General features: G+C 47.7%; 1 protein-coding gene across 3 annotated transcripts in view; it reads right to left on the minus strand.

The window, feature by feature from the left end:
- Nucleotides 1-945: 945 nt before the first annotated feature.
- The window catches only part of GALNT6 (polypeptide N-acetylgalactosaminyltransferase 6), a 98,745-nt gene continuing 78,421 nt past the window's right edge, over nucleotides 946-21,269 (minus strand). For all 3 annotated transcript variants that reach the window (XM_029594965.1, XM_029594964.1, XM_029594966.1), the window contains exons 6-11: nucleotides 14,618-14,735; nucleotides 7,634-7,834; nucleotides 7,192-7,323; nucleotides 4,702-4,803; nucleotides 4,336-4,494; nucleotides 946-4,131 (exon numbers count right to left, since the gene is read on the minus strand). In XM_029594965.1, the coding sequence (XP_029450825.1) occupies nucleotides 4,018-4,131; nucleotides 4,336-4,494; nucleotides 4,702-4,803; nucleotides 7,192-7,323; nucleotides 7,634-7,834; nucleotides 14,618-14,735 (826 nt within the window). In that variant the 3' untranslated portion in view covers nucleotides 946-4,017. The remainder of the gene's footprint in view (nucleotides 4,132-4,335; nucleotides 4,495-4,701; nucleotides 4,804-7,191; nucleotides 7,324-7,633; nucleotides 7,835-14,617; nucleotides 14,736-21,269) is intronic.

Below are 21,269 nucleotides of genomic sequence, written 5' to 3' on the forward strand. Positions count from 1 at the left end.
ATGCGATGGTTGGGACGCGCGATTTGGACGAGCTGATCATGGTATTGGCATTGGGCGCAAGTCTAGCGCGTCCAAAACGCGGTTCAACCACATGTTTAGCAGCACGCTAACCTAAGCGCTCAATATTGCATCTGCCTAATTATGTGCACAAGGAAGTGGAGGGGGGGGGGTAGAGTGAGTTGAAGAGAGAAATTGGAGAGTCAAGATGAGGTTCCGTCCTGGATGGTGAAGAGAGAACAAGTCTGGAGTGGCTGAAGGACTGAAGCATTGATTAAGCTCTGTCTATAAGCCAATCCGGCAAGCATGTGAGAAAATATACCCCAGGGAATCCACTTTAAAACTTGTGTGGGATGGAAGAACAAATCCCAGAGTATTCCAGTGGTGCCAGGAAGATGCTTTTCTGCTAGAAACAGCTGGGCAGGGCATTGAAAGAGGGGAGGAGATGGCATTTTTCTATTCAGTTAGCTCCTGCTGTTACACATACACAATTCAGAGTGATGAGTCTGTCCTCTTAAGTAGGAGGGAAAGGGCAATAAGCGAGAGAGAATTATTTTAATGCAACTGGCTTTGAATGGATGTAAACAGACTGCTTTATTGTGAGACAGAAGTTGTAACAACTGTCCTAGACTAAAGAAAGCCCTTTGGAACAACAAGCAGGTGTGAGAGCAGCACCCGCTGTGATAGTGAGAGCTTTACGGTAAGGTATACCCCCCCCACCCAGAGAATCAAACCTGTTAATGAATTAAAAAATGTATGTAAATCTGGTAGGGCCTCTAACATGCCAACACATACACAAAAACTGGCACTTCTAGCTTGCTCGGTCACAACCTCCTCCGCTCGTACGTGAAATGCTGGCACCGCAGGCACAGTCAGCGAAATAAAGGTGCACGACAGAAGGTTCTGGAATATGAGCAGCTGGGGGAAAAGCAAGCAAAATGCAGTATCTTATGTAAGACAGATATCTCTTTATTGTTCAGTTGATGTTCCTATGTTCAGTTCACACCTGTTTCTACTCTGCTAAGAATCATGCTGAAACAGGAGGCAAAAGACCCATGGTAATAGTTTACACTTACACAATGCTCCTTCACCCAATAAAGATCCCAACACACCTTAGCGTTATGAACATTTGGAAAAAAAACAAAACAAAACACAAAACAAACAAAAGCATACATACAGCCACCTCTGGGGTGGAATGTCTGGTAACCAACTTTGGCATTTGATTTGCATGAAATCCTCCAAAAGGGGAAGAAGGAACAATGCTATCACCATCATTACCCACTCACAGCTGTGCAAACCGAAGGACAAGGAGGTAGTGACTTGCCCATACCGTACCGTGGCAATGGCAGCGGTCGTGATTAGAACAAAGGCACAGAAAGAGGTCATCGCTTGCATAAGGTCACAGAGAGTCTGTGGCAGAACCGGGATGAGAAGTGAGGCACAGGGAGATAAAGTGATTTCTCCAAGATCACGCAGAGTGTCAGGCTGAGCCTCAGAAGACCCACCTTGAAAGTCTGCTTCCTTCTAATCTCATGCACTGTGGGCTAGCCCCACTTCACTTTCTGCTGCAGGTAAAGTTAAACAGGACCATGGACTCCCGTGGAAGGAGCTCCCTGCTGCAGGCCCCGGAAGGGCTAAAACAGAGATAATGGGGCAAGAAAAGCCAGAATGAGCCATGAGGGGCAGAAGCCCCACTGCTGTAAACAAGATTGCGAGGAGTCCTCTGTGGAGTACACAAAATTACCAAAGGTGTTTCTTTAGGCTCATTCTCCACTCTCCTACCTCCCTTCATCCCCATCAGTCCCTCTTGTGCTGTTCTGTTTCCTTCCCCGCTGCTTTGGCTCTAGACTCCTCTGGCTGAACTCTGCCTTTTTCTTAAAAACTTAGATGCCTAGTTTTCCCGTTATGTGCGGAACTTTGGTGACGGGAAAGCTCCAATTGTAAATGTTGACGCGTATGCATTTAAAAAAACAAAAAAACAAACAAAACACAACTTCGTTGAGGAAATCCATCAGGTACTGTAAAGAACATTTAAACGTTGATGTCTGCTTCAAAAGGAAATGTGCCAAAAGACCTTCCCCCCCCCCCCCCCCCACCCCCATCAAAAAATAATTAACTTACAAAACTGTAATCCAATATGAACACCCTCATTTCTAGAGGTGGAAAATGTCAAGTACCTCAGTCAAAGTTACTTGCACCCAGCAAATAATGTGTCAAAAGTTCGTCTGACAAAGAGTCGCACCTGCCAGAGTCAAATCTTTTGCTTTTCAAAGTTGCTGAACCTCTGCACATTCCCAGTAGTCCTGAGGGAGCAGCTCTGTCACAAGAGAGTGTCGCACGTGATCCTGCATGGAAGGGCATCTGTCTCGGTCCACGCTGTGCATGTGATGTCATTGATGACATCACGGCCAACAGGGGCCACGCTACATTCGCAATTCATCTGGTGAGCAGAGCAGCAGCAAAAGGAGGAGTAAAGGTCAGGAGCTGTGACATCATCAGTCCTGAGTGATGTCATTGTCCAGCGACATGAGCTCCTGCGAGACTCAGCCCGAGCCCTAATGCAGTGTTGTGCTGTAACCGACCCATGGACAGAAAAAAGGTGATGGAACATTTTCTTAAAGGCTAAAATCATTGATAATGAATTGTCGTCTTGTTCATGTTGTGTAGATGTTTGAGGTTACAGAGTCCAAGCTAGCAAGTATCAAGGCTTGTTGGAACTTCGTATTCTTAGATTTGGTTGAAGAAATTTTCTTTCTTGGCCCTCCATTATGCTGAGTGGATAAAATTTTAGCATGAGGTTTTTCTAATTTTTGTTTATTGGTTGCTTAATTGCTTATTGATAGGAATGCTTTTTCTTAAGGTTTACTTCTGCAAATCTTTCAAAACCTTATAAAAACAAACAAACTAAAAAAAAGTGATGTTTAACAAGTCAAGGGTTCAGATCGGGTCTGTAAATGATGCAAAGGTCTCACTGCAAATACTTTTCTCTCTGCAGCCTGCTGTCCGAGTCTTGCACGCAGTATTCTCACGGCACCCCCTAATGGCCACCATTCGTTTCATACTGTCAAAATTAAATGATCCCTTCCACTCCCCTAAAAGGCACACAAAACAAGCATTCAATAGAAATCTCTCCGCATGGATGCCAGAGAATAACAGAACCTGGGAAGGATTAGCAGGGACCATAGACTCTCACAGGCCCCCTTTTCCTGCATATTTTAAGGCACTTTTAATGTACATGGAGAGGGAGAGGGTACACTTTGGATGTGGCATTTGCGGAAGGCACTTGTCAAAAGGTCATTCAGTGGCATGTGGCTGGCTCCTGAAAGGCCTCCTGTTCACAGCTCCAGCGACCCCATCGCCGGGGTCTTCAACACTCCAGAAAGGTAAGGAGAAACAGGCCTTGGCACCCATGCTGTCTATGGGTGGGAGGGGACAGAGGGCCACTGTGAAAATGTTTCTCTCCTGTCACCCAAGCTGCCATCAAGAGATACCACCACCACCACCCCCAGCCCCAGCCCCCATCCTCTGAGCTGGCAGCAGTTGGCACCACCATGAAGGCACTTCATCTTGTATCCTGAGAACTTCCAGCCGCAGACCAGATCATCCGGAAATGTGAGAGGAAACAAACAAACAAAAAAAAAATTAAATAAATTGGGAGACCTGGCTGCTTTTCTGTGATGTCAACACAGATGCCATGTGTCCTGGGAGTGGATTTCAGACTTGCAGCACCCTCGTCCCTTAAACGATCTCCATTTTCCATAAGAAGCATACTGTCCCTGCAGTCGTGCTCTCCCCCTCTCTCTTCTTTGGTTTGCAAGATTTTCTTTCAGAGAACGTCCCCAAGGCACTGGTGTATAATAGAAATTTTTTAAAAAGTTTGGACGCAGAGAGCAAGCACAGCAGGTCCCTTTTGGAGGGAGAGGAGGGGGGAGGGGGAGGGAATCCAGTGAGGTACCGCTCTCCAGGTGACGGTTCATGATTTCATCCTCCATCGTGTTAAAGCTGCCAAGGCTTCACGGCCTAGCTGAAGGACCAGCGCTGGAGGGCGTCTGCGGGGTTGCAGGCCGTGGCAGAGGGGTGCTCATCTCTCGCTGACAGGCACAGGTTGGAGGGAACATTCTTAATCAGTCGATCCTTCAAAACAGAAAGGGGATAGAACAGGTGTAAGAGGAGAGCGAAGGGTCAGAGGACACAGCGAGGGGAGTGTGTGTGGGGGGGGGGGGGGGTGTGTTAGGGTATAGGGGTGAGAGAGGAGGTTTTCAGCGATTGACCACGACACAGAGGGAAGGTGATAAGATGATGTGGCCGACCACAAAGACTCGGGCAGCGTTCACTTACCTCAGTCAGCTCCCAAACCTCATCGCCTGGAACGGATGTTCCTTTCCCGTTGAACTGACACTCCTTGAGATCCAAGGGAACGCCATCGGGCTTGCACTGCAGACACAGCTGTTTCGCGATGTTGTGCCGCAGCTCCTTCTGCGAGCTGTATTCAAAGTACTGCAAATATGAACGGGGTGGGGGGAGAGCAGCAAGAAGGGCATGAGTCTTGCGCCCAGCACTGTAGTGCCCAATTCTTCCTCCCCCGCCTCCACTTCCAACGCTGCAGTCCCCATCCCTTCCATCCCCAATTATTCCTTCTCCCCAGTCCACCATTTCCTGCACTAAACCCCACCCCCCCACCCCCGAGTAGGATTCCAGCAGTACCTGATTTCCCCCCATGCCGTGACAGGGATACATTATTAAAGGTTTGCCTCCGTGGTTGTTCTCCCCAACATCCAGACAGGTTTGTGTTTTTTCATTTTTAATCTGCAGGTATTAAAAAAAAAAAAAATACTTCACTGTACCTGAATATAACTTGCCTTGCACAACACCAATGAAAAAAAAAAAAAAGGAGGCATGCACTAAATAGAAAAAAAGAAAAAGGAAAAAAAAAGCCGTCCTCCTGTGTGAAGGGCGGTCACTCAGCTCAGCAGGAATCCAGGCATTTTGGTGCAGTGCGTAGGGCATGGCTAGAACCGGCAATTATTAGCTCACGGACTGACCGATGCAATAAAGTGCCTTCAGCCGAGCGTGCGGTTTTTACCCGCACCAAAATGGGCTTTTGGCGCAGGGAAGCAGTGCCGCCAATGCGGGAAGGGAGTTTTACCTGCACAAAATGTGCATTCAAAACGGTGAGTCCTGCAAGGCGCCCTTGCATGGAAATCCATTGAGCAGTACTTCCACCCGGGTTTTCTTAGCGCTGGAAGTTTAACTCCTGGGTCAGAGATGAAGCAAAAGTTTCCAATGCAGGGACAAAGGAAAAGAGAAAACTGAAGAAAGGGCAGAGAGGAGAGAGAAGTGAGACCGGGTCTCCCCCTTCCCTTACTTTTGGGGGTCTCCATGGCCGTGTCGAGAGCTCTTTACCAGCTGTCTCTAAAATCCACCTTTCACCCCTCCCCCCCTTTTAAATGAACAGACACGAAAAAAAGAAAAAGAAAAAAAAAAAAAGAGGGCCAGAAACTGGGCCTACTGTGGCTTTTTCACTACCAGCAGGACCGGAACAAGGTGGCAAGGTTTCAGTGGCTGTGTGAGGCTCTCTCTCTCTCTCTCTGCAACTAGCAAAGATGCCAGGTTGGGGAAGAGGGCTCAGGAGCGCCAATGGAGAGGCAACAGAGCTGCTGCCTTCTCCTCGGACATCGAGCTAAGGCGGACTTGCCCCAGAACAGCGTGCTCCTGCCACTGCCAGATGCCCTGCAAACCCCCCCCCCCCCAGGCTGGTGACAAGGAGCCGCCTTGTGCCTGTGGTCTCAGATCTTCCCCTGTCGTAGCTGCAGGGATCTGAGCAGGAGAAAAGAAAGCAGCCGAAGCGCAGAAAATTCTGACAGGAGGATACGGTGTCAGCCAGAGCCCCCCTCCCCCCCCCCCACCAGCTCTACTCCCCCTTCCCGAGTTAAAATGTGCATTTAGCCTGTGCTGAACGCATGTTTTAACTTGTCATATGCACATTTTAAATACCGATGCATTAGCATATTGCATCAAGAGTTAAACATTTTAATCTGCGAGTTATGAAACCGTGTGCTGGATTTCAGCACAGTTTTAAAGCACAGATTACTGCATTGGCCTAAAAGCGTGCTTAGGTGAGAATATGACTGCAGGGAGAACAGTGTTCTTCATGGACTAATTCCTGCACTCTCCTTCTACAGCTTAATCCCTAGGTGCTGGAGCCAGGCTGAGTAAATCTGGATCCAAACTATTTGACTCAGAGAAGGTATCATTTTCCCTAAAAAAAAAAAAAAGAAGCTTTAGTAGACGGGAGGTCATATGATATTGGGAGATGGTAAGAGAGTAGGATAACCTGCCCCTGAGGATAAATTGTTTCAGGTTGCATAATTTGTCTGTCAAAATAGTCATGGAACTCCTGGGAAGACAAGACTTCACCTCTGGGGAGATGGGCTGGAGACTCTTAGCCATCCTGCCTGGGGTCCCTGGGTGCCCCTTACGAGGGCCTGACTCCTGTTTTTGTCTGATTTCCGGGAGATCGTTTCTGCGTATTTGGGCAGCTATCTGGCTTTGATTTCTCACAGTCCAGGGGCTACAGCATTGACCCAGGAAGTGTCCCTGCCAAGTGCGATTGCTAGGTTTGAATAGATACATTTATAGCATATGACCTGGCTGTAAATGATAAAGGCGCTGTGCCCATCTGGCATGGACACTTCCCTTCGGTAGGTACTTGGTCTGGTCTACAGGGCTGTGGTATGTGGAGATTTCCATTCCTGTGTTTTACGTGTAAGAGACGGCAAGAATATCCTGCAAGAAATGCTGGAAAGCATTTCTGTGTATGCCTGGAAGCTACTGTGAGGCACAAGACCACAGACAGCGGGTGCCCGGCATCCAGGTTAATACCCCACCTAGACAGTGAGTGGGTGAGTGAGTAAGTGAGTGAGTGAAAGTGAGCAGAACACTGCCTACTGTTCCAACTTTCTCGCTGAAAATCTGCAGATCTTGGAGTGCATTCCGATGTCATCCAGCAGGGCTAAAAGCTGCCTTGCCATTGGCTAGTCAGTACCTTATGGCTGCTGAATGTCCCATCAGACCCGTTTTATAGTTCAGGTGTGCTATGGTTTTTTTGCAAACCTGTGGTTTGTTAGGCTAGACAGGAGGAGGAAAGGGGAAAAAAAAAAAAAGTGTGTGAAAGACAAGGAAAAACATTCTTACCGCCCCATAGAACTTTGGTATTATGTCTGGGATAAACATCTCCGGGTAGACAGTCTGCAGGTACCAGCTGAAGTTTTTACACTGGAGATGTTCCTTCAAGCGAAGCCTTTCCGAGATATCGCCAAAGGTTTTCTGTCAAAATCCAAGAAAGGAAGTGGTCTGAATAGGTGCTTGGATTGCAGGAGGGAATGAAGTTGGAAGGGTTAATAAAATGTGCTTCCCAATTGTGGACAATGGAAATTCTGCCTCATCTCACTGCAGCTCTGTGTGTTGTCTTGCACCATGAAACACTTTTCCCAGCTTGAGGAAGAGGCCGAGGAAAAAGCAGTCCTCCAACATTCCTCACACCGTTCCATCTCAAGACCGTTCTGCTTTCATCTTCCTCCCCGTGCTCTAGAAATCTCTTCCCTCCACGCTCCCCTAACCCTTCACTCTTACGCACCTCTCTGACCATCTGCGCCGCTTGCTGGTTCCGGCGGTAGAAGATCTCCTTGTAGCCATCCATCCACACCTCTGCCAGTCGCACCTGGTTCCGGGCGATGACCTGCGTGCCCTTTGGGAATGTGTGGGGGCTCTTCGTACGGAAGACGTGCCCCACCACGGAGCATGGGATGATCTCCAGCTGCCCCCCGCACTGCCAGACCTGGAAACAGAAGCACGGCCAGGAAGGATTCAGAAAAACATCGCTTACAGAATGCTAATGAGGGCTTCAAGCGATGCGCTCGCAGGAGGATTCCATCCTGTACTGATGGCCCAGTACAACATGTAGCTCAGAGGGAAGTACTGTTAATGGTTTTGTTTTAAATAATTTTATATGTGATCAATACATATGCCACAGACGCTCCAGGGTGCATATTCCTGTCCCCTATTGGTACTCCGGGAGTAAATGAAGAAAGCAGAGTTGCTTACCTGTAACAGGTGTTCTCACAGGACAGCAGGATGTTAGTCCTCACATATGGGAGACATCATCAGGAAGGAGCCCAATCACGGAACACTTTTGTCAAAGTTTCTAGAACTTTGACTGGCACTACTGGGCATGCCCAGCAATGCACTGACCCTGCATCCAGCAGGGGTCCCCCTTCAGTCTCACTTTTACTATAATACATGTGCAAAAAATAAAATAAAACGTAAACGAACCCAACTCTGCGGGGTGGCGGGTGGGTTTCGTGAGGACTAACATCCTGCTGTCCTGTGAGAACACCTGTTGCAGGTAAGCAACTCTGCTTTCTCACAGGACAAGCAGGATGGTAGTCCTCACATATGGGTGAGTACCGAGCTGAGGATGCCCGAGCAAAGGCACAACAACAGGGGTGCAAATTTGGGTAGCAGGGTATCCTGAACGGTTCGGTGGAAGGATGTTGGGAAATTAAGCTGAAAACAGGTTGCATAGAATAGACTGGCCAAAGATGGAATCCTTTCTGCCAGCCTTATCTAAGCAATAATGGGCTGCGAAAGTATGGAGAGAACTCCAGGTAGCAGCCTTACAAATATCAGCAAGTGGCACCGAACAGAGGTGCGCTACTGATGTCGCCATGGCCCTGACCGAGTGTGCTTTTACATGGTCTTGTAGCGGAATGCCTGCTTGCTGGTAGCAAAAAGAAATGCAGTCCACTAACCAGGAGAAGAGGGTCTGCTTTCCCACAGGATTTCCCAATTTGATAGTATCAAAAGAAACAAACAATTGGGTGGATTTCCTGTGGGCCGATAGAAAGCTAGAGCACGTTAGCAGTCCAAGGAATGCAGAGCCTGTTCTCTCTTGGGTTCGAATGGGGCCAGGGAAAAATGGTAGGGAGGATAATAGATTGGTTAATATGAAATTCCGACACTACCTTTGGCAAAAATTTAGGGTGAGTGCGAAGCACTATCCTGTCATGCAGAATTTTAGTGTAAGGCGGGTAGGTAACTAATGCCTGTAATTCACTAACTCTGTGAACAGACGTGATCGCAAGAAGAAAAACTACCTTCCAGGTGAGATAGCGGAGATCACAGGAGTGGAGAGGCTCAAACAGGGGTTTCATGAGCCATCCCAAAACTACATTAAGGGCCCAAGCAGAGGCAGGAGGGCGCAGTGGAGGTTTTAAATGGAGCAAGCCTCTCATGAAACGTGATACTAAGGATTGCATGGAAATGGAAACATTACCTATACCCTTATGGTACACAGACACTGCACTAACATGCACCCTGATAGAGGAAGTTTTTAGGCCTAACTCTGTCAGGTACCAGAGATAGTCCAGGAACCTCGCAGTGGAACAAGTGAAGGGGTCTATGGACATGGAAGTGCACAGACCGTAAACCTCTTCCATTTAGAGTGATAAGACCTTCTCGTTGAAGGCTTTTGTGAAGCCACCAGGACTCAGGATACAGACTCAGAAAGGTTAAAAGGTTGGAGTATTAACCTTTCAACATCCAGACCGTCAGAGACAGAGCTTGGAGGTTGGGATGTCGCAGATGCCCTTCGTTCTGAGTGATTAGAAGGGGATCCTTCCCCAGAGGAATGTGTCGGCATACTGATAGGTCCTGGAGGATTGAAAACCACTCATGGCATGGCCAGTGGGGAGCTATCAGAATCATTAATCCCTTGTCCTGCTGGAGCTTCATGAGAGTCTTTGAAATGAGAGGAAGTGGAGGGTACGCATAAAGGAGACCGCTGGCCCAGGAGAGGGTGAAGGCATCTCTTGGTTGCAAGTGACGACTGCGAATGAGAGAGCAGAAGTTGTTTACTTTGTAGTTGTGGACAGATGCAAAGAGTCTATTCAAGGGTAATCCCAACGTTGGAATATCGTGTCCGCTACCGCGGGGTTGAGAGACCACTCATGTGGATGGAAATTGCGACTCAACTTGTCTGCCAATACATTGTCCACTCCCGGCAAGTAGGTTGCTTTGAGGGACATCGAGCGGGAAAGGGCCCATGCCCATATCTGTGCAGCTTCTTGACACAGGAGATAGGAGCCCGTTCCCCCTTGTTTGTTGATGTACCACATCGCAACCTGATTGTCGGTTTGAATCAGGATGGCTTTGTTTGATAGGCAATCCTGAAAGGCATTGAGGGCATATCTGATCGCTCGTAGCTCCAGGAAATTTATCTGGTGTTTGGCTTCCTCTGGAGACCAGGTTCCTGGAGTCTGCAGGTCGCCTACATGTGCACCCCACCCAAGGTTGGCTGCGTCTGTTAAGATAATTTGAGGATCTGGAGCCTGAAATGGAAGGCCTTGAATGAGATTGGAGTGGTGCATCCACCAGGCTAGTGACAATGCTGGACATTGGCTGACAAGCTTGAATCCACTGGCATTTTAAGGTCCACTGCATTACTCTCATGGCAAGGCGAGCCATCGGAGTGACATGCACCAAGGACGCCATGTGACCCAGCAGTATGAGGAAGTGACGAGCAGTTGAAGATACTCGAGTTTGCAGTTGATGCGCCAGAGATGTTATGGTGAAAGCGTGATCCTGGGGGAGGAAGGCTTTCGCCTTTACAGTGTTTAGGTCGGCCCCTATAAAGGATAGGGTTTGGGATGGAACTATCTTGGATTTGAGATTGTTGATTAGAAACCCTAAGAAAATCAGGGTGTTGATAGTGAGACGCAGGGAGATTAGTGCACCCTGCTGAGTCGGAGCCCTTATCAACCAATCGTCGAGATAAGGGTAGACATGGACACCCTGATTCCTGAGGAAGGCTGCGACCACCACCAGGCCCTTGGTGAATACTCGTGGAGCGGACGCCAGACTGAATGGTAATACAAGGTACTGGAAATGACGGTGGCCGACCAGGAATCGCAAGTATTTGCGATGAGATGGAGTAATTGAGATGTGTGTGTAAGCGTCTTGGAGATCTAGAGAGCATAGCCAATCTCCTCTTTGTAGAAGAGGAAGTAGAGAGCCCAAGGTAACCATTTTGAATTTTTCTCTCTGCAAAAATTTGTTTAGGGCGTGGAGGTCCAGTATCGGACGTACGCCACCTGACTTTTTTGGTATTAGAAAATACCGGGAATAGAACCCTTGCCCCTGTTCGGGACTTGAGGAGTGAGACCTCCTGTTCTAGCGAGGGAGAGTGGTCGGACGTTCCCCTAATCAGCCGAGGCAGAGAGTCCGCTGGAACTGTCAGTAAATTTAGGTGGTAACCCTGAGTGACTACTGCCAGTACCCACTGGTCTGTGGTGACTGTATGCCAAGCGCTGTTGAAGTGGCAGAGCCGACCGGTATGGATGGAAGAGAAGGTTGGCTTAGACTCTCTAGGAAGGAGTCAAAACCCTGACGCTGATCCAGGCTGAGAAGCTGGCTGAGACTTTTGAGGTCGAGTCTGCCTGGATTGACCTTTTTGGTAAGGTCTAGAAGGGCGTCCTCTAGAAGCCAGAGGATAGAACTTCCTTGGCTTATAGACCGGCCGCTTAAGAGTCACATCTGAAAGTTCTCTAAGGGGCAGACGGGAACTCAGACAGAACAGAAGAAAGCTGGCGCAGAGTTTCATGGTGATCCTTCAACTGCGCCACAGTCTCTCGGATCTTTTCCCTGAAGAGATTATCGCCCTCACATGGTAGATCTGCTTACCTGTCTTGGACTTCTGGTCTTAAGTCCGATGATTTGAGCCAGGCCCATCTTCTGGCACTAATTCCCACTGCAGACACTCTAGAGGCCGTGTCGAAGATATCATATACAGCGCGGACCTCCTGCTTCCCCGCATCTAGACCTTTCTGAGCCAGAGCATGAAGTTGAGTCTGGAGTTGTTCTGGTAAAGAATCAGAGAAGTCCTGGATCCTTTTAAAAAGGTCTCTGTTATACTATGTCATGTATAACTGGTAAGATGCGATGCGAGATATGAGCATGGAGCCATGGAAGACACGCCTGCCAAAAGCATCCAGAGATTTTTGTTCCTTCCCTGGAGGTATGGAGGAATGAGGTTTTGAACGTCGTGCCTTCTTCTGGGCTGATTCAACAACCACAGAGTGATGATCCAACTGTGATTTTTGGAACCCCGGAGCTGACTGCACCAGATAGGTGGCATCTTTCTTGCGGTTCACCGGTGAGACCGAACATGAATGTTCCCAGTTTCTCTCAGTAGATCAAGTAGGATTTCATGAATGAGTATGGACATGATTTCCTTAGGGGCATCGAGAAATTGGAGTACTTCCAGCATCTTATGCCTAGAGTCCTCCTCTGTCTAAAGCTGAAAAGGAATGGTTTCAGACATTTCCTTGATGAAATTAATAAAAGACAGATCTTCTGGTGGAGAGCGTCATCTTTCATCTGGGGAAGAGGGCTCTGATAGTAGATCATCCGAATCCTGGGACGAATCATCGGTCCAAGGATTGTAGGGCTGATCTCCAGCACCTAGTGGGTCTCCAGCAGGGAGAAAAGGTGCTAATCCTGAAGGACCAGGCCGAGGAATCGACGGCATCGGAGGAGGCACCGAAGGCATCGATGGAGGCATTTAAGGGACTGGTGACATCGATGGATGAGTTGGTGGTAAAATTCCAGACGGTGGAATGGGTAACTGTTTCCTCATCATCCGATGATAATTGAATCGGTGTGGAAGGTACTGGACCCACCGGTGCTCTTGGTTCCATCGGAGGCATGGCACTGATCAACGCATCCAATATACCCAGTAGAGGTGTGAGCGCTACGGGAATCGGATCGGTGACCGGCTCGGGGACCGGTACCAGCATCGATGGAGGTTGGAAGCCCTGAAGTGCTTTACCGATAGCCTCTTGGATCATCCGATCCAATTCCTCGCAGAAGCCTGGGGCATGGAACCCTGGCATTAGAGTAGGAGGCAGCACTGGCATAGCCGGAGGGTCCACCGGTAAAGGTGGAATCGCGGATCCCAGCACCGCTTAAGGTGGGTAACGCCTCTTTGACCCGGACACAGAAGAGGATGGGGCCTTTTCTGGTCGGGACTTCTTTGTCGGTGGCTCTGTCGACGTCTATGCCGAGGATGTGCTTGGATCGACGGACTGAGCCTTCCGAGCTTTTCACGATGTTCTCCTTGGTCCTTTTCTTGAGGAGGCAATCGACACCTTTGGAATCGTCGATGCCGGTCGAACAGCAGCGGTGTCCCGGTGCTGGAGAGAAGTCGAAGGCACCGGCTCGGACGACGTCTAACCTATCGAAGGAGTTGGGGTTTTTAACTGAAATACAGAGAAAGTCCATCTTCTCTATATGAGCCTTACGGCCCTTAGGTGTCATTTAAGCACATTTGGTGCAAGTAAGGACATCGTGGCTGGACCCGAAACACATAACACAGACCCCATGCGGGTCAGTGATGGACATTGTTTGAGTACAGTCGGGGCACCAATGAAAACCCGACGTCATGACTCAGACAAAAATTTAGCCGCTGTGCGGTCGATGGCCAGTAGGCCCCGAAGGGATAACTTGACGGGAATCAACCGCAATAAGGGTAAAACCTTACCTTTCGACTGCGGAGTATGGATATCGATGGGGGAAATGTTTGAATGAAGTTCCGTGAGGAAAATTCCTGTCAGGAATCTCCAGAGAGCTATTTAACCTGCGTGGCTATTGCTGCACGGAAAAAAGAAGACTGAAGGGGGACCCCTGCTGGATGCAGGGTCAGTGCATTGCTGGGCATGCCCAGTAGGTGCCAGTCAAAGTTCTAGAAACTTTGACAAAAAAGTGTTCAGTGATTGGGCTCCATCCTGATGATGTCACCCATATGTGAGGACTACCATCCTGCTTCCTGTGAGAAACTCGGCATCTGAGGCCTTGCTACTAAGTTAGGACTGATTGACACTGCAGTACAAGTGCCTGATAAACAGTTATGTCGTCACACATTTGATGTCATGACTAAGATGAAGCTCTGCTATTACATCACAAAACCTCTCCATAAAAACCCTTCACTTAAAAGTTACATAAAATATTATACACCTAATATGCAGGGCCTATAATTCTGAGAGGGTCATCCTAGACTCTGATTGGGAAAGGCCCAGCATTCAGCTCTATCAGTGCTCTAATGGCTGCTCTCCATTATGTATTTATTCAAACTTGGATTTCTCACCTTATCATTCAAAAGGCTTCAAGGCAAGTCACAATAATAAATACAGTCAACAAATTTATACAATCACAACATAACATAATACAAAGTCTAACTAAACCCATCTATAAACAGAAAACTTAAAATACCCCCCCAAAATACTGTGGGTTGCGGATAACCCATTCTGTGTGTGTGTGATCTGCTTAAAAATACAGTTTTGGAGAAAGTGTTATAAAAGTAATGACCTCTAGGACTGTTAAAAACCTGACAGGCTATAAGTAACTTAATTTTGCCTACAAGGTCACAATCTCCACCCAGCAGGATATAAACCCCTCCCAGACAAGCATAAAACCACCCTGCCAGTTCCTAGGACTTTCTAGCCATATAGTAAATGACGGCAGAAAAAGAGCAAATTAATCCTGGGAAGGAGGACCAGGCTCTTACCCGGAATGACATCTCCACGTTTTCTCCTCCCCAGATCTCCATCTGATCATCATAGGAGCCAATGTGTTCAAAGTAAGACTTTGAGATGGCAAAGAGACCCCCTGCAAAGGTAGGTGACCTAAAACGAAAGCAAGACAAGGTCAGTGCCCCGGAACAGTGCGTTGTGTGGGTGGATGCTTAGCTTCCAGCGTACAATGCAATCCTGTTCAACTTTTGCCTCGCACCCAAACCCCACAGGAGAGAGGCATTCGTGTCCTGTATGATGTAATATGTGGCTCTATTGCCGAGGTCATACCATAAGATTGTTTTACTTCTGGGCTTTGAGCATACTGATGGCAAAGCAGAGAGAGAGTATCTGAGAAACAGAATATTTTGCAATGAGAAAAAAAAAAGAAAAGAAACACAGAGCCAGTACATACGGGTATATGGTTATTTTGAAGACTGTAACATGATAGATGATGGCAAATAAAAAACAGACTGGCCTATTCGGTTGAGATTCTTCCTTTCTGGTTCTACCACGGCCCCCCACACCATCCATTCCAAGCATGTCCAAACCATACCACAGCACTTGCCTCCCCCATCTCCACCAAACAGGCCACCTTTTTGGATTGCACATGAGACTAACATCCAATCCAACAGCCAGGCCCTACTCCATCACCTCCCGAACAGCGAGCCTAGCAGCAATCTTCAGAGCCACCAAAACATGCGCGGCTATTGTCGTAAACATCTGGTCTCCCCACATTGACTGATGTTTCGGTTTTAACCGTGGTCACTCCACGCAGGTTTTGCAGGACCTTCTTGGAAGCCAGATGCATTTCTATCACCATTCTCTGCCCACTGGCTTGTAATTTCCCTTCCGTGGCCCCTCTAAAGTTTCATAACATGGTAAGTGATAGCAGACAAATACCAAAAAGGTCCATCCAGTCCCAGCAAAGTGTTTAAGGCAGGAACTACTGTTCCATGCAGGTTACCCCCATGTAAAAACGTTTATCACAGGTTACCTCAGTGCTTCATTTCCATTGTTTATCCCACACCCATTTTAATTCTGTTACCATTGTCGTCTTTCACTACCTCCTCTAGGAGGGTATTCCAGGCACCCTTTCCATGAAAACAAAATTTCCCGACGTTGTTCTTGCGTCTACCCCCTGAGCTTCATATCATGACCCCCTAGTTCTACAGCTTCCTTTCTACTGAAAGAAGTTTGTTGTGCATTTTTAAATACTTTTCAGGTATTTAAAAGGCTGCCTCCTACTACTACTACTACCACTTATTTCTGTAACCCTACACGGCATATGCAGCGCTGTACAAACAAACAAAAAAGTCCCTGCTTGACAGAGCTTACAATCTAATAAGACAAACCTACAGGACAAGAGACTTGGGGCATATCATAAAGGAAGACAGTGGTTAACAAGTAAAGAAAAGAAGAAGAAAGCTAGTTAATGAGGCTGAAAGCAGACATCGAGCCTCAGATTTAAAAGCGACTTCACAAAAGGTGGGTCTTTAGATGGGATTTAAACACGGCGAGAGAGAGAGCACGACGCACCAGTTCAGGAAGACTATTCCAAGCACACAGCGCAGCCAGATGGAAAGCACGGAGTCTGGAACTGGCAGTAGAGGAGAAGGGCACAGACAGCGTGACTTGTCCTATGAGCAGAGCGCACGAGGAGGGGGTAGAGAGAAACAAGAGACAGTGAAGTGCTGCAGAGTGAAGACATTTGTAGGTGAGAAAGTGGAGCTTGAACTGTATGTGGGAGTGAAGAGGGAGCCAATGCAGTGCCTTCAGAAGAGGGGGTTATGTGAGCACAGCGATCAGTCGTGCAGCTGAATTCAGGACAGATTTCAGTGGAGAGAGATGGCTCGACAGGAGACCTGTGAGGAACAGGTTGCAATAGTCTAAGCAAGGGGGGAGATGAAAGAGTGGATAAGGGTTCTGGTAGTGTGTTCAGAAAGGAAGGGGCAGATTTTGCCATAGAGAAAGAAAAGGTACATTTTAGCAGAATTTTGGATATACATAGAGAAGGAGAGAGAGGGGAGTCGAAGATGACTCCTAGGTTACAGGCTGAGGGGACAGGGAGGATGACTGAAGCAGAGGAAGAGGGCGAGGTGGGCTTGGGGGGAAGATAAGGAGCTCTGTCTTGGCCATCTTGAGTCCTATCCCCAATCTCTCCGCTCTGTTGCAGTATCATCTCAAATCTTTTAGTGCAAACCCACAACTATTTGGTTGCCCATCTCTGGACTGCTTCTATCCTATCTCTATCTTTTCTTGAGAAATGATCTCCAGAAGTGAATATCATATTCCAGGTGAGGCCACCTGTACAGAGGCATTATCACCTCCTTTTTCCTGTTGCTTATGCCCATCTCTATGCAACCTAGCATCCCTCTGGCCCAGGCAACATTTTCTCACACTGTTTTACTACCTTCAGATTATCAAACTATCATCCTGAGATCTCTCTCCTGGTCTGCCTCCCCCATTACCTACAGCTCCTTTGGATTTATGTAGCCCAAATGCAGGCCTCTGCACTTTTGGGCACTGAATCTTTCAACCTTTGAAAGCATAAGGAGCCACTCTTCAAGCTCTCTTAAGGTCACTATTCTTTCTGTGTGCTCCCTCAGAGGTGTCCAACTCTGTTGCAGATCTTGGCGTAATCTGCAAAGAGACAAAACATTTCCTTCCAACGCCTCTGCAGCTTTGCTCACAAATTGCCCCAGAACTGATCCCCGAGATAGGGGCAAGTACTAAGCCTCCACCTGGTATGTTTCAGGACTAAGGCATGTCACAGTTATTACATTGAAAAGTGGCCACTTTTTTTGTTTTGATATTGTATTATGATAAAGAATTTAAAAAGATCTTAATTACCACCTAATTTAATTGAAGAACCTAGGTCATGTGCCCTAGGAAGACAATATGAGAAATGCAGGCTCTGAGGTGAATGGGATTTTAAGTGGCAAATGATCTTCAGACCCAGACTAAAGGCCCTTTGTGCTAAGGCAAGCTCAGCAAACGTGCACTGCTTTACTCACTGTTGCATGCACGTTACTCCCGATGCAACAAAGAGTTCTGCACACAAACATGTGCGTGTAAAACTGTGCATGCTGCTTAGCACCCTCACATGAAAATCCCAGGTTAATGAAGGCCCTCACTACTAACCTCCCCCCTTGCCAATGCAGAGAGGTACACAGAGAGGTCTAACTTGAGTTTTCTTAGTGCTGGAAATTTTACTCCATTCAGAGGTGCAGTAAAGCTTCCACTGCTAGTGTCAGAAGGCAGGGTTCCAGTGTCAGGACCTAGAATCAGGATTTATGTACAGAAAACCTTCTTTATGCCCACAAACCCACTTTCCTATGCATAAATATGCTTTATGTGCAATAAAATGTTTTCTGTGCTGAAAGCACTTTGTGTGCATCATATTTTATGCACACAAAACAAGCACAAATTATTTTGTGTGTGTAAAAGTCTCTTATATGCACCAGACAGGATTTTTCTGTGCACATAAATCATGACTGAGAGACCATCCCGCTCCCCTAAGTTTAAAATGTGCATTCAGCCTCTGCCGAGTACACATTTTAACTTGGGCTTCTGCACGCATTTTCCTGTCAGCGAACCGTTTTTAACGCCTGATGCATCAGCATAGCATTAGTTTACCGCATGGGGAATAAAACCTATTTTTTTTTTCTAACTTGTGCCTTAAGAAAACGTGTGTGGCGTTCCAGTGCTCACACCTTATTACACAGGGCTCTACATTGCTGGGGTGCGACCTCAAGCTTTCATTCCGCAAGGTGGAGCAGGGAACCAAAAAAAAACCCCAGCAAGAGATTTTCTAAAACTAGAAGCAAACTTCACCCATTATGCCATGATCTAGGAAAACAAAACAGGCTGAAATTGGCAGCAAAAGTTTTAGAGGCAAGTAGGTCAAAACAAAGATTATTCAATACATAAAGCAGACTGGGAGAAGCTTTGATATGGCACACCAGAACATGCTCGCCCCAGTTTCAAGCATACAATTCAATAGCCACACCCTTCTGGGGAGAAAGGCTTGCAACAATGACCAGGTACTAAATGAAAAGCAAAAAAAGAAAAAGGAAGAACCCCCCAAATCATTAAACCTCAGTTTCCATACTGAAAAGCAGCAATAGAATGCAAAACCATTTTTTTTTAGTCCTGCTTTTTCAGCAGTGCTGCACAAGGTGGATTACATTATTAAACACTATTGTGATCTCAAGGCCAAAGAAGAAGAAAACACTTTTCCAAGGTGGAGCAGGGAAACAAAAACAAACCCCCCCCCCCCAAAAACCAGCAAGAGATTCTCCAGAATTAGAAAAAGGAAGGCAAAACTGGCAGAGATTAGCAGCAAAAACTTTAAAGGCAAGCAGGTCAAAACAATGGAGGAGTAGCCTAGTGGTAAGAGCAGCGGGCTACAGATGAGGGCAGCCAGGGGTCAACTCCAATGCCACTCCTTGTGACCTTGGGCAGTCACTCCATTGCTTCAGGTACAAACTTGGGGGTATAATTAGTAAGCTACGATAAGTAACTGATGTATGAAAAACACGTTCTTCCTGGAATTTGTTGCCAGAGGATGTGGTTAGTGCAGCTGTGTTTAAAAAAGGTTTGGATAAGTTCTTGGAGAAGAAGTCCATTAATGGCTATTAATCAAGTTTACTTAGGGAATAGCCACTGCTATTAATTGCATCAGTAGCATGGGATCTTCTTAGTGTTTGGGTAATTGCCAGGTTCTTGTGGCCTGGTTTGACCTCTGTTGGAAACCGGATACTGGGCTTGATGGACCCTTGGTCTGACCCAGCATGGCAATTTCTTATGTTCTTATGTTCCTTAGCACTGCCAGCCTATGAGGATGAGCTGATCTGAGTTTTGGGAGGGGATCCTTCAGCCAGTGGGAGCCCAGTTGTTGGGGCTGGTGAAGAATTTCAGACAGCAACCAATGAGTGCCCCCCGACTTTTACAGTCTGGGGAACAAATAAGCATGGGGGTTACTTGCTGGTGCGGCTGTTACTACCTTAAGCAATAAGCCTGATACTTTTGATGCAACTTCAACATTGCTCTCTGCTTCAACGGCAAAGGTTAAGGGAAATTGGATTCAGACAGCATTTGAGGCTCCTGACATTTATGGTCTGGAAAACCGATAAGCACGGGAGTAACCTGCACAGTGCGGCAGATACTGGCGTAAGCTTGCTGGGCAAACTGGGTGGATCATTTTGTCCTCTTCTGCCATCATTTCATTTCTAGGTTTCTCAAACACATGAAAGCCAATGCTAAAATCTCTGCCTTAATTTCTTTTGTGTGTCCACCTCCCCCATTACCACTGCACTCTGCATCTGTCCCAAACGTGTTTAAAGCCTGTCATGGTTCTGGCAGCTGCTCCCACTGCTGGTAGGTTATTCCAGGCATCTGACACCCTCCCACTAGAGTACTATTTTCTCCTGTTTCCTTTGTGCCTTCTTCCTCACAGCTTCACCTCATGGCCCCTTATCCCTTTTGGCTCTTCCTGTTTAGATTGATCTTCCTCCAGCTTTAGAGGCCAGGACACTGGAGATTAGGAGCGAGGAGATGGAGGCCGCTGAACAACCTGACCGCTGCAGAGGTCCATTTGACTAGTTCCCCTTCCTCCTGAGGTTCTCCCTGAGATTCTTAGTCCTCTTTACCAGAAAGGGGACCTAACTTTTCGGGCAAGAGTTGACCTAACAGTAGTTAAGTCTCTTATGTAGATGGGGGTCCTTCTTTTAAGAGGGGGGTTTACCAGCAATTCCTTCCTGTCTCTTTCTGCCTTGCATTTGGCAGGCGGCTTTTTGCATTACCATCAGAAATTCAGATGTAAATTCCTGCTCCTCCTCCTGTGGGGTTTCCCTCGAGGGGTTCCCAGGCTGCTGAGGAATGCCTGGAGCACCCTCCTGCATTCCCCCAGCTCCAGCAGCACCAGACATGCTGCTCCAGAGAAGGCCCCAATGCTCTGATGGTACTGCTCTAGCTGCGGCCCCCTTCCCCGCCCAGCGCTATGTTAAGCTCAGCCCTCTAGCAGCTCCTGCAAAAGGAGCTGCTGCAATGTGATTTCGCCGGAATCGGCTTCCCCGAAGAGCCTTCCCCTCCAGACAAGCACCCGGTACAAACTCCGGCCCGTAGGCCGCACCATGCGGCATGATCCCTGAGCTAAATTAGGATCGGGGCCCGAAAAAAGAACCAGCACAACCAAGACAGACCCCCGGGAGCTCGTAGGAATCAAAAAGGAGTGCGAAAACGGCGTCGGAAGGAAGGAGGGCCGAAAGAGTCCACTAGGCCGGCTCAGAAATTAAATAAATCATCTCAGCGTTGTTTTGTCCTGTGTGCAGATCTTCAGAGGGTGAGTGAACCGGGCTCCCCGGTTTCACCCTCAGCCGCGGGCAGTTACAGGGCTCCCAACCCTCTGCTACCAGGGGGGATGGTCACACCAGGACCTAACAACCCCCTGGGAGGCTTAAAGAGTTATCTTCTCTCTCTCTCTTTTTTTTTTTTTTTTTAAAGATTCCCTAAGGAACGAATACCAACAAAACTAAAAACTAACACTAAACCCAGACTAAAGGTTTTGCACCTCCACCATCTGCTGGAGACAGAGAAATACTGACAGACTCTAGGTGGCACCTCAGGGGTATAGGACGGAGTCCG

The sequence above is a fragment of the Rhinatrema bivittatum genome, chromosome 3 (assembly GCF_901001135.1).
Source record: "Rhinatrema bivittatum chromosome 3, aRhiBiv1.1, whole genome shotgun sequence".
Classification (NCBI taxonomy): Eukaryota; Metazoa; Chordata; class Amphibia; order Gymnophiona; family Rhinatrematidae; genus Rhinatrema; species Rhinatrema bivittatum.